Source organism: Rutilus rutilus (assembly GCF_951802725.1).
Source record: "Rutilus rutilus genome assembly, chromosome: 15".
NCBI lineage: Eukaryota > Metazoa > Chordata > Actinopteri > Cypriniformes > Leuciscidae > Rutilus > Rutilus rutilus.
In genome coordinates, this window is record NC_140220.1 from 26,544,437 (window position 1) to 26,558,199 (window position 13,763).

Genomic DNA, 13,763 nt, shown 5'->3' on the forward strand with positions numbered 1-13,763 from the left:
TAATGACCGTTGAAAATGGCTGATCATTCAGTTATGGCACTTTCACCATGTAACTGATCACAAATGAATATATGCTCAACTGTTTCCTTTATACTGGTGCACAGGTAAATTGTTTACTAATTTGTCACCATCCAAATACGTTACCAGACACCTGGTAATAAATTCCACATAATGTACATTTAAAAAAAAAAAGTGAAAGGAAAAGCCTTCAATTACATAACCAACAATGTCTTTTTGCAAATAAACATTAAGTATGTGTAATGATATTTATGTCATTTGCACCATCAAAACTTTTCACAGAAAGACAGCTGTGGTGTCTTGTGCCTAGTTAGGCCCCGATCACACCTAACGCGTTTTTCAGGTTCGAAAACGCGAGGTGCACAGCTTTTACCATCACACAGAACGAGCAGTGCGCTGCGTTTTTTATGTTGCTAGGCAACCACTGAAACAACTATCCTGTCAGTCAAGTAAACGTCAAATCAGCCTTTTATTAAATATATTTACTTTCTGTTAACATTGTGGTAGTTACGGTCGTGAAGTCGTTAAGCTCCTGGTAACCTGCGAGAGCACCACAAGTTTATCCTCCATCATCGCACTCTCTCCTGGCGTTCAAGCAATTGTAGCTTTTATCACTAAAACGGAAGGCCCGCCTCTCACTTCATTCAATAGGGGTTATGCGCAACATACTTCCGGGTTCTACAAAACGGGTATAACTACTTCCGGCCGTTGGCTACTGAGGTAAACACAGTGTAGGAATGGCGACCTTTTATAGCTGGTGTTTACAGGAGCTACCCATTCTATCCATTTCAGATGTACATTGTATTGCCAAACGGACGTCCAGAGCCCCGAGTACTCCGTGAGATAAAGGATTTAAGTTTTACGCCTCCTCATTTATTCATGATTATGAAGGTATGTAAGTTAGTATTATGTAGCTTTTGCTAATGGCACCCGATGTAGAGTTAGCTAACTATCAGTAAGTTAGTTTAGACTTGTATGCTATCAGTAGTTTAACCTTTTATATTTGCTTGCAGACGATTAAAACAATCAAATGAAGACTGCATTTTATTTTTTTTATAAAATTTCATTTTCTGATACTTAAGCATTTGTGACATTTTAATTAAAACAGAAATAAGAATTGTATTCTAAAAAAGCGAAAAATAAGTTACCTCAGAGATCACCTACCGCTGCAGATGCGTACGGTAGTGCAAACCGGAAATACTGATACCTGTTTTCCGGTTCGAACGTTGGGCGTTCTGCATAATCCCTATTGGACAGTGAAAAAAAACGCGATGACGTCGGGCGCTTTTTCCGCTCGGAGTTGCTTTTTTTTTCAACTTCAAAACCGCGAGGCGCAGCGGGCGGTAAAACGCGAGGCGCAGCAGGCGCATAAACAGCGCGCAGAACGCTCGCTGCCATAGGAAACCAATTGAAAACAGGCGCCTCTCACTGCAAAAAACGCGTTAGGTGTGATCGGGGCCTTAGAGGATAAAGTTGCCCTGAAAACAAGGACGCAAGGCACTGGGGTTTCTGAGCAATGAGCAATGAATGTATATAAGAGATCTGTCCTCCATGGCTTTACAACATTTTCTTGTGAAACTAAACACACTAATAAAATAACTGCAAGTACAGAGTACTAGTTCAATGACAAACAACAAATCAACTACCTAGGTTAATACTGAGAACTTGGTATCTGAAAATACGTCACCATGACCATAATCATATTTAAATGGTTAAAACCGCAGAAGTGAATGAAAGCAGGGAAGTTCAGTCGATCCATTAAATAAAGCCACACTGAGTGAATTTCTGGAGAAACAAGGATTTCAAAGTATCTTCTCTAAACTGCTGACAGTATGGAACAAACCGGATATCTTAAAGCAGTCGAACAGAGAGACATGCAGAACATCTGCAGTACAATCTGAAAACACGTGACAGCTCTGAATGTGAATGACTCAATTTAGCCTAACGTTACTAAAAGGGATAGTTCAATCAAAAATTATAAATTATATATCATTTTAATGCCATAATGAAAGTGAATGGGGTTAAATATTTGTTGTCTGTTTGTTTGTTTTCTTGCACATTCTGTTTGTCTTTTGTATATTTTGTCCATATAATGACAGTCAATCATGTCCAAAAACTGGACTATGTTCCACAGAAACTTTTACAGGTTTGTGACGATGAATAAATCGTGACGATGAATAAATCATTACATGAATTAAAATTTTTTGGGTGAACTAATGAAAGAAAACTGAAAAACACCAATGGAAAATGTTACAAAAGTCTACTTACAAGTTGCAATTATTATAGAGTTTACTGAGCTATTCACTCACTGCATAAATAATATTACTCACTGTAGTAATACTTGAAAACATATCATATATCGTGTATAAATACTATACTGACAATGACAGAATGTTAAGAGAGATATGTGGCTTTCATATTCAGAGCAGTATTTTCCTAGCTTGGGTTTCAGAGCAACACATCCACAGGAAGTTCATGTATACAGCATTCATACTGACAGGAAGTTCCCTCCCCTCATTCTCTCAATGCATTACCTCGTATTGTGAGGCCTGAGTTCAACCCGCTTTTAGATAAGAACAGAACTTTCTACACCTCTCCAAATTCTGAGTGTCTTTCCTTAACCGTTGAATGAACCATTGGGGTCACAGCATTGAATGGATCCACAGAAGAAACAAGCCCTGGTATAAATGAAAAATTACAAATTGTTATGAGAGTGAGCCCTTGAGGGAAAACCATGACAAGGATACAAATGTCTGTCAAGGGTAGTCACTCGGGTTAGTTCGTTTCCGAAGGATGAAAACAGGACCGCAGACTGAGACAAATTCTGTGTATAGTGAGAAACATTCCTGCGTATTAGGTTCAGGATGGGTGGGTGTCAGTCTGCTGAGGAGAAACCACCGAAGACAAATGCAGGAAACATTTGAGACCTTTCTGAGAATGGCTTATAAACATCACTGTTAAACACTCAGGAGCTTTGAACAGGTCACATGCACTCACTTTCACAAAAAAAAAACTGCGGATTTATCTCCCACAGAGGGCAACAAATGTGCCTAAAAACCCTGCTTAAAATGATTAGATTAATAAAATCTTCAAACAAAACAAGTGAAATAAATTAGCATGGAAATGGAGCAGGTGAAATTATCAACATCATGAACATCATTCGTGTTTGCATCCAAAAGGCTTTTTTTTGACAACAGCTGTGGACCCTGACTAGTCCAGGTCCGGTATAGATTTTAGCTAGGATAAAAAAACGGATAATAACGTGGGGATTTTCTTCAGGATAAGCCAAGGAAGCTAAAGAGAAGTGGGACCAGGAACACGCAGCAGTAGGCCACTGTGCCATAAACAATAAACCGATATGCAAGTTCCACTTGCGCATGTTGTCTAGCCTTCCGCACGTCATCCGAAGGCACGCCGAAGATCTTGCACGCCAATGGGATCGCCACAACCTTCATGGCAGCCCTGACGGCCAGAAGCACCGCCACTCCCACCAGGAGGCGCAAGATTGAGCGGGTCAATAGGGCCCTGTCGATCAGGGGAAGGGTGAGCGGTAGAGCTTCTTCAGGAGGGTCTGGCTGCAGACCCAGTTGGTGGTTCAGACGGGACGCCAACGCGGCTCCGACAGCTGTGGCCAACGCCTGGGCCGTGTCGCCACGGGACGTGCTCCATGAGTCCAGCGAGAAGGCCACCAAGCTGAAGCCCACGTGCACTAGCAGGACGACCAGAGGGGCGTAGCTGTGGGACAGGTAGAACGTGTCAATGTCATCCAGTAGGGGGTGAAGGACCGCCAGGATGAGCACACTGTAGAGGAAGCCTGTGATCACCTCCTGTAAAGATGAAGGCACAATCTTATTAGACAGAAAAATAATGAATGGTCCTTGGGTTATGATACAATTCAAGTCAAACGTTATTCTGATTTTGTTGACACGGTGCCATTTTTAGATAAACTGGCATTTCACATTGTTTATTACTACTGGCCACAGTGGCCAGGCAAACATATGAAGGTCAGTGAAAACAGGAGTGGTATTGCTTGACACAAGTTAACTGCATATAAACAGTCATTAAGGGAACAGGAATTGTGTGCAGAATTAACTAAAACATTCATAGCTTACAAGAACATTAATCCCGAAATGAAAAATTGCAGTGAATTCTACAGTAAGCCGAAACAGACCTGAGAACAAGCTGAAAGAATATAGCAAGCATATATTGTAGATCTGATTAAGAGGTACAATTTATTTAGGTTTTACACTAACTTCAACTGCTTTATTTTTGTGGGTGGCACAAAAAGTTAAAGCCCATGTTCAGGGCACTTCTCCACTTTGTGTGAGATTTCACAAGAGAGTAGACATCCAAAGTCTTCCCTTGTGTCTTCCAGCTCAACGTTTCTTACACTGCAGCCTTGTGAAAAATGGGAACTGATATTTATGAAAATTGGCAACTGACTCTTGTAACATTGTTGCTTCAGACTTCCTGCTTTTTGACATATTAAGTCAATTCTGACCTTGTAATTTCTTTGCAAAGAAAGGACAGTCATTATTTAACATTATTTAATTTAATGTGTTTTTATTTATTTGGCCTCGTGATGTTACCAACCCATATATTTTTCTGGTCACTCTTTTCAATATAATAAAAAATGAATGCTGACAATCTTCAAAAGGAAAAGGGAAAGGGAAAAGTATCATAAAAGTGGTCTATACAACTCATCTGTTGTGTGAGATTCATTTCTTTTAAAGAAAAAATGAATACTTTCATTCAGCAAGTATGCATTCAATTGATTAAAAGTGACAGTAAAGTAAAATTCTTACCAATCACAAACTTTTGAACAGTAGTGTACCAGCATCTTTTAAATCAGATCTGTTCAGTGAATCAGTTGTTCCACACTCAGTGATCCATTCACAGTATGATGATTTATCATTTTTGCTACACAAAGCATACAGCACTTTTATGATGGAATACTTTTATGATATTTTTTGCCTCGTATTTGCTTGACAGCCCGTTTCATTATAAAGAAATGATAGAGAGTTCTGCACATTTTCTCGTCTTCCACAGAAGGTTTTGAAAGGCTTGAGGTAGTTCAGTAAATTATCTATTTCCCCCAAGTCGCCTGATCTGATGTGGTGCGTGTTAAAGGTTAACAGAAGATTAGAGACTAACTTTGGACACTTCACGATAACACTACGATCTGATCGTCTTTATGTGATACAATCATGCTGATATGTACTTAAAATGGGTAAAAGGTCAATGCAACCTGCAGAACTTCTCTTTAGAGATTGCAGACACTTAAGCTACGTTCACACTGTCAGTCCAAATCCGATATTTGTGCATATCCGATTGAATTCAGATCAGATTTAGCAAGTGCGAACGTCAAAAAATTAAATAAAAATAAAGATCACATGAAATCTGTTTTGAGCTCCTTCATATGTGGTTTGAAAACCTATTCAAATAACATTTCTGGAAATCCGTTTCATTCTGACTGCCTCTGATCGGATTTCGGATGGTTCATGTGACTTTCTCACGCCACGAAAAATTAAAACGTCAGACGTTGTTATAGGAAACATGCTGAAAATGGCTGCAGAAACAAGGTTGTGTTGTTGCAAAGTGCAGGATTAGCAGAAAATGACAATATAACAGAGACATGTTTTGAAACCAGCGGAGACGACAGCACGGAATAAAGCAGCTCATACGAGCCTCCTACGGTTCTGCCGCTGCCTCAGAAGACGCAGTAGTCCAGCGTGGCGGCTACACATCGTCATGTTGTAAATAAGACAACATCTCTATTGCAAACCCCTCCATGTTGTTTTGGCGTATACCTACCAAAGCAACGCCATTGCCATAGAAACCAATGAAGATATTCCGGACAACTAAAGAGCGGCATGGACACACAAATCAGATCTGTACAGTTGTTACACACAATGTGGACAGTCACTGTTAGATCAGATTCCAATGGGATACACAAATAATCGGATTTGGACTGACAGTGTGAACACAGCCTTAGATCTGAGTCTGACAGACGTGTAGCTTTTTCGACCCGTCCATGTATACATGTATAACGTGCACACATGCTTCTCCATATACTGCAGGCCAAAAGACTCAAATTCTTTCCAGCACAGTCTCTAATTTTGGACTCCTGCTCTAGTCCTTCCCTCTATCGCTCTTTTGAAGTTAGAGGGTTGAATGGGTGCTGGAAAGATCTAAGCTCTCCTTGAGACTTTTTCGTAATCCTTTCTACCAAAGCTCTCTGATCACAGGCTTTTCAGTCCTAAGCTGTCAAACAGCCCATCAGGGGCTCAACAATAAGAATTTTTCAATCCTGGCTTGGTTGGCCCACTAGCTGAGGGCACGCATCGGTTCTCCCGCGTCAAGAAAGTGCATTTGAGCTTCCGCAAGAACCAAATGTACAGTTGAGCTTCTGTTTACCATATTTAATGAGCTCTATGTGTGTTGATCAATGTTTTTTGTAAAAGGCTGTTAAATCTGTTTATCATATATACTGATGATAATGTCTCTTCAGAAGACTTGGATTAAACCGCTCGATTCATTCGGGTTAATTTTACAATGTCTATTAACTTTTTAAAATGTCAAAGTTCTGGCATGAACTTTCAGTGAAGGTTTCATTAAAAATGTTTTCATTTGTGTTTTTCGAAGATGAACAAAAGTCTTGTGTACAACCAACAACAACAAAAAAAGTTGATATATGCAACAAATTGCTATTAAATTAATTAAATTAGCGATTAATTAACATACTTTTTCTGAAAACCGTCAGTGCAAAACATGACTGATTTGTTGATAATATAACTTGTAACTATCGTTTCAAAGTTATTCTCGTCATTTTGAAATATTCTGATTAGATGTTAGTTAGTTAGTTGGACAACTTTTGACTTGGCATACATAAATCAGTACAATTTGCAACAACATTCAATGTTCACACATCATTAAAAATAAATTGTGTGTAATCAATCGACGTTATCGAAACACCCTTACTGCTGAGCCCCGGTCTACATACTTAATTGGATTGAACTGTTCACACAATATTCACACAGTACACAGTCTAAACTTCCTAAATCATCGAGTGTGCAGATTTCCACAAAGATGACTCAGCCACCACCGTCGTGAGCACGGCATTAAAATAACAAGGTTCCCATCGCCTAGGCAACCAGCATCTGCTTTCTAAATCTGTCTGCTCTCACAAACAGCTTTAAACAGATAAAGACAGACATCCTTTATTAAAATAACAGGTGTGTGAAGTTGGTCATAATTGTTACTGCATATGAAACCTGCAGAACTGATGACTAATACACAGTATGTTGATTTTGATGACTAAAGCAAAGCTTGTGTTTTGAGCTGTCTACACATCAAAATGTAATTGGATCCCCACTGGCTCATACAAGCCCAAGGGAAGCAATTATCCGATCAGAGATCTTTTGCAAGAAAAGCATGGAAAACAGATGAGCAATCGAAGATCAGAGGACACTGAGTCAGCCGTGATGACTCACTGATTTGCTTAGTTTCAGGGGCTCTACTGACAGGAGAGGGTTGCAAAGACTGAAGCAGCATTTATTAGGCTTCTTCTTGAACTGTTACCAAAACCTTAGTCACGAAGCTGCTGGAAAGTTCCTCAACCTCAAAATATAGTGCACAGCTGAACGTGCCTGAACTACATAAAACATATTAAGACGCTCTAAAATAACAATCATGCGCACTTACTAGTGCAACTATCTAACATGGTCATAGATTTTAAAGAGATAGTTGATCCAGAAATGAAAACTCTGCCATAAGTTACTTGACCTCATGTTGTTCCAAAACCTAGCCTATGACTGTCCCTTTTAGGTAGACAGAATGATTAAATGTGATGAAAACATTACTCACCAGGACAGAGTGCATGCCCATATAAATCCTGCTGATGCACACGAGGACACTCCAGAACAGAGCTAAGCTCAATCCAATCATGAACGGGTACTGTTGAACATACAGAGAAGAAAGACTTATGAGGAAACTGCAGTTCAAAAGGCAGTAAGATAATTTCCATCACTGTTAAATAACATGATCTAAATTCTTATCAGGGTATAAAAGCTATATTTTAGCAATAAAATACACACATAAAAATATAAATGATCCAATATAAATTTCCAACACAGTGCATAATGTACACTACTGTTAAAAAGGTTGGGATCAGTAAGACTTTATAAAAAGGACATTACAGAAAAAAAAAAAAGACATTCAAAAGAGAAAGGGTTATTTGAAATGGTTACAATATTTCACAATTGTACTGTTTTTAAGCAAATAAATGCAGCCAAGAAATTCTTACTGACCCCTAACTTTTAAACACGTATTCCCCTCCTACTGTCCCACGCATATGCAATAACATGCTGTATATAATGTACAAGGCCAAATTTACCTCATATTGTGACATAGACAAAAGACATTTTTGACAACAGCTCACTTAATACAATTTTATATTAAAATGTGTTGTTTTTCGTGTTAACTCAGGTCTATTTTGACCGAGAAAAATGCACTGTGGTTTTAATTCAGTGTGAGCGGCACAGCAAAAATAGACCCAGTGCTTTAAAAACAACAACTTCAACTTGTTCTACTTGTTCTACTTGTTCCACCTCCTGCTAGGTGCTGCCACGCCGCCTCGGTGTGCAGTTTGAATAATCTAATCTGTTTACATGGGTGCCAAAAAAAAATACGCTCTGCTTACACGTGCAGTGTGAAACAGGCCTTAGTAAAGGACAAAAAGCTTATAATTTAACAGTACCTATGATGATCAATGACAAATAAAGCAACAGTATCAGGACAGAGTAGGGCAAAGTTCCTCAAGATTCCATCAAGGATTGAGACTAGCAGGCACAATGTAAATTTAAGATAATATGTTTGAATTCCTACTCTAATACTAGAGGAAGACCATGCGCAGTTGGAAGAGAAGTGGATTGAAGTAGCTGCTGATCTGCAGAAATGCTGGATTTCTCATTATTCAGACCACAGATCTATTCATTTTTGGCATTCAGCTAAACTTTCTTTCTGTGCTCATGCATTTTTTCACTCCAGTAGTCTGGGCAATATACCAGTACCTCCCACAAACCCATCAACATTGACTAGCCTGTGCATGTGTTAAAAATTTGAACTAACTTGACCTCACTGGCTCTCATCTGCAACTTCCAAAATAAAGTTTAAAGGGGTCCTATTATGGCCTTTTACCCAGTCTGGCCCAAACGCGTTGTTGGTTCCTGTTTTGATGAAACCCCTCCTTCCAAAATACAAAATGTACTGTGATTGGTTAGCTGGCCCAGTTTGTTGTGATTTCCACAGTGTTCGGGAAATGTCACACCCCTTTCCATAACCGTGAGTTTCATTTGCTCAGGTGTAAATATTAAGGATATTAATATCCTTAATATTTCACCGTCAATTTCAAACCAATTCAAGCCTGATTAAGAATGTTAACAGACAAGAGGATCGTGCAGAACGAATTTCATGCATGGACTTTGCAAGCATGGATTTCACAGGACGTTTCAGAATGGTATAGTTTTTTTTTTTTTCTTATACATTGTAGATACAATGTTATACACCATTTAATCATGCACTTGTAAAAAAAAAAAAAAAAAAAAAGTGTTAATACAAAGAGTAATTGTAAATAAATCCTACTGTTCCCAATATTTTAAGCAGACTTTTTTTTTAACCATGAATTTTACCAATATATTTTTTTTCTAGCGACCCAAAGAACCGAACAGTAATCGATCACAAAACCAAGGTTAATTTTCCTATGGGGCGGCAAACAGTGAGAGCTTACAAAAGCTACAGTAAACACTATATCAACACTAATGTTGGCTAGCAGGAGAGCAGAGCCAAACAGCTTTGCCCTTTGTTTAGGCCTACATCATAATATAAAACTTATAATTTGAACTGTTAATAGAAAACGCAACTACAACTTTAGGAACAATGTTTAAAATAAATTTTACCCACAAAGTTCAGCAGCCTTAGGAAGGTCAAACAAATGAGTTTTGGAAACGGGGTGGTCTTTCTTTGACAGTGACAACACTCTTCTCTAATGCAGCTCAACCAGGCCTCGCACCTTTTTTTGCATATTCTGTGGGCGGGGATTATTTAAACGAGTAACATTGTGACTTCATAAAGCCCGGAAAAAAACGTGTTGTAGTCCAAGTTCGTTCATTGTAGTTCTTGAAAAGGGGATTCTGTTAAATAAAATATCTCCCTTTGGAGTGGACTTTGAGCTTTGTATCCTTCTTGCAGATCTTTTTTATGCTCAAACAACAACAATACACACTAATTAAAGTTGAATAAGTAAAAAAAAGCATGATAGGACCCCTTTAATACAAATCTTCAGTTTCCCTTAAATGGTAAATCTCTTTTACCATTTAAATACAGTGGTTGTTAAAGCACAAACATGAATACACAACTGCTAGTTTGGCATTGGCAAAATACTTGAATCAATCATCTGCAAAAAAATCAACAGGCAGGCACAACGGTGAAAGAAGAGGAAACATGTTTGAGGCTATTGTTTCTGGTTTCCTGCTAAATTTAAGAGGATATGAAAGCAAGAAAATGCTGTTCTGTTTTGTGCTCAAAATGATGGTTAAGACTTCAGCCTTCAGTAGGTACAAGGCACATTATCGGTCAGTTTCTGCTAACTTCAGAGGAAGTGCTGGGGGAAAAGGATGATCCTCCATAAAAATCTATGAGAAAAGCTTTCTTTCGCAAATCTCTGTCATATATAATAGATGTATCAAAAGAGTTATCATAAGCAACAACCTCTTCTGACTATATGCTAATTATTGTTGAATGTAATGATTTATTTGATACCAACAAGCATATGATTCAATCAACCCAGCAGAGAAATCCATATTTATGAATAATAGAGTGCACTGCATAGACATTTACTGGTTAAGTAACAAAGCCTGCATATTTAGCAAAAAGATGGAGATTAATGTCCTGTCTGGAAATGCATTCACTGGGAACCTCGATTTGCCAGATGAGTCAGTTCTGCAATAATATGGAAAAGTAAAACTATTTTCCACTGAATGCAATAGACTGACCACTTTTGTGATCTGTGAAAATCAATAACGTTTGAACTTTGAAGACACAGACAGCAATCATTCTAGCATGTCATCATTCAACGGCATGAACTTCCCAAAGCATTGGTCAAATGAACTGAATACAGAAAGAAAAAAACATAATATTTTTAATAGCTCATTTAATCTAAGGATGATGAGAGGCTGGGATCAAATGTATGGAGAGTATACATATGTATGTAGAGACGGCAAAATCTTCAAAGGGTTAAGTTTGATTGCGATAAATGAGAATTTTTGCCTCAGGCAAAGTTCTGCTGTTTCAATAAATGGCAATACATATAATGACATATTTTTGGGATGAGACCATTACATAACTCTCTTGATGCTACATCAGCAGCTGAGGTATGATGTGAGAAGAACACATCCTTATTATCAGCCTCTTTTACTGAGACACTGACTGCTTGCTAAAGGCAGGTTGTTTTGATAATGAGGACAGATGTTCAGAAAGAATATAGCACACCTAACACAGTACAGCAAGTCATTTTAGCATGTACCCCATAGACCTAGCTTGTATTTGTTTTCATTGACTAGCATATATTTCATTTATCAAATGTGCCAGAGGGCCCATGATGAAGGTTTTGTACAGGGCACAATAATTGCTAACTGTGGCTCTCCTAGTAATTTTTCCAATAGTTACAAGTATCTGTTTTTGTTGAACTAGTGCTTCAGCTTATTAATTGTACTCATTTGGCAATGGTAGGCTTGACAGACACCACTGCACTAGTATCCAAATCCTATACTAAAACTATGTCAATAAGTACAGTTACTTTTAACTTGTCATATGTAATGACAAGTCAGAATGACTACTTCATAGGACTATGCATTCATATAGGGCTATGCATTAGATACGTTAGGTCAGAGGTCACCCTTCTGCAAGGTGAGAACTCTCTCTTAAAGTGGAAGCCAGTGATTATAGCTTAAAAAGTTTTAAATATGGATATTTGTCTTAGAAAAACCCATTGCGTCGCTTCAGAAGGCCTTTATTAACCCCCTGGAGTCTTATGGATTACTTTGACGATGAATGGATGCTCTTTTTGGAGCTTCAAAAACGTAGGCACTACTCAATGCTATTACAAAGCCAGGATATTATCAGATTGTGTCTGGCTGAAAGAAGAAAGTCATATAGCCTACCACTAGGATTGCTTGAGGGCGAGTAAATTATGGGATAATGTTCATTTTTAAGAGAACTATTCTTTTTTTACAAACGATAACTAATGGTAGTGATACACAAAATGTGTGATTTGTGGCCAGTGGCAGTAACAATGGAACAGTACTAGTAATGAATGAAGTTGAAAAGATACTAATCACTATAGGAATAAGTGGCAATGCACATTACGTAAAATAAAAATAAATGGTAGTTAGTTTAGGAAAATTGTTAAAACAGATTGCCATAAACAGAAATAGTCCATTTTCTACTTGCTTCAGGTGGGTAAGATTATCTATTGGTTTTGTGTGTGGAAGTGTAGGCTTCTGTACCTCCCACCGGCTGCATGTGAGCATGAACAGAGAGAAGGGCAGCGCGGTGCCGGACATGGCATGTGTGGAGGGCATGCTGTACTCCGTGTTGTAGAACACCTCAACTTTGACCACAGGAGGAGACGGAGGACGGGTCCACCGGACCAGATCTTTCGTGGACTGGCCGAAGAACAGCACCCAGGCCCACACCACGATGAGCTGTCGGCTCACATAGGGATCGACGTTCCACATCAAGAAGGGGAAGAACACGATGAAAAACATCTCATTGCCCAGCTCGGTACCAATGGTGAAGAGATAAAAGAGAAACTTGTTCTCGATGATGAACTCCTGGCCAACATCCCCAGTCAAAGAGTTCCTGCGTAAAGGCTTCACTCTGCCTTTGGAGTCCCTCTCTGCCTCTAGCCCCGAGGGTTCGTTGAGAAAAGCAGCGGGACATTCTTCCGGTTCAACATCTCCAGCGGCATTTAAACTTTTTCTCAGCCTTTGGCCCTGGAGTCCGTGTGCTGAATCCCCACTAGCCGCGCGGTCTCCCTGACGTTGCCCCACGCAAACACCGTTGACCGCCAGCTTCGCGTCACTCTCGCTAGCCTCGGTTGTTTTTTTAGCAAACGTCCCGCGGACGCCGCAAAACTGCTGGAATCTGGCGACATGGCAGGGATCCTGTAGGTATCGACAAAGACAAACGAATCTGTTTAGCGCCTCGCTTGCCATGGTGAAACCGAAAGAGCTCTTTTACCCTGAATCAATATCACAAGCGCGCGCTGCTCGCGATATGCTGTAAACACAAGCGCGTGCAAAGCTGCGCTAAACAATGGCAGATTATATTGTACGGCGCATAGCTTTACAATCCTCGAGTCTTCAAACCACAAGAGACATAGAGTGGCTGTTTGACTGGGGGCTAGGAAGTGCCCGTCCGTTATTAATAAGGGAGGGCGACACGACAGATGAGGCATGTAACGTAACGTTACGTAGTTGAAGGCGGGGACGCGCGCTGGTAATGACGTACAGTGGGTCCCGGTTATTTTCAATTACGGTCTGCAGAAAATATTTAATCACAAATAAGTTATAATAACTATCATGAAACAGGAGGATCTGAGAATGGGCGACGCTCGCCACGTAACGTTAGTCAGAAAGGAACGATGAGTCCGAATAATAAATCTTCCTCAGTTATTCACTGTGCAT

The 13,763-nt window shown here is 39.4% G+C and overlaps 1 protein-coding gene across 1 annotated transcript; it reads right to left on the bottom strand.

The window, feature by feature from the left end:
- Positions 1 to 1,482: 1,482 nt before the first annotated feature.
- On the bottom strand, positions 1,483 to 13,551 carry sgpp1a (sphingosine-1-phosphate phosphatase 1a). The gene is made up of 3 exons (XM_084432824.1): positions 12,582 to 13,551; positions 7,885 to 7,974; positions 1,483 to 3,845 (listed from the first exon to the last, which is right to left on the bottom strand). Exons 1-3 carry the CDS (start codon positions 13,290 to 13,292, stop codon positions 3,294 to 3,296), a joined length of 1,353 nt encoding a protein of 450 aa, XP_084288950.1. The 5' UTR covers positions 13,293 to 13,551; the 3' UTR covers positions 1,483 to 3,293.
- Between the last annotated feature and the right edge of the window lie 212 nt (positions 13,552 to 13,763).

Excerpts from the sequence above, each read along its gene's own strand:
- sgpp1a (XM_084432824.1), bottom strand. The coding sequence starts at position 13,292 with ATGGCAAGCGAGGCGCTAAACAGATTCGTTTGTCTTTGTCGATACCTA. Across the intron at positions 7,975-12,581 it reads TCACATGCAGCCGGTGGGAG|TACCCGTTCATGATTGGATT; the intron begins GTACAGAAGCCT and ends TATGTTCAACAG. Across the intron at positions 3,846-7,884 it reads TGGGCATGCACTCTGTCCTG|GAGGTGATCACAGGCTTCCT; the intron begins GTGAGTAATGTT and ends TCATCTTTACAG.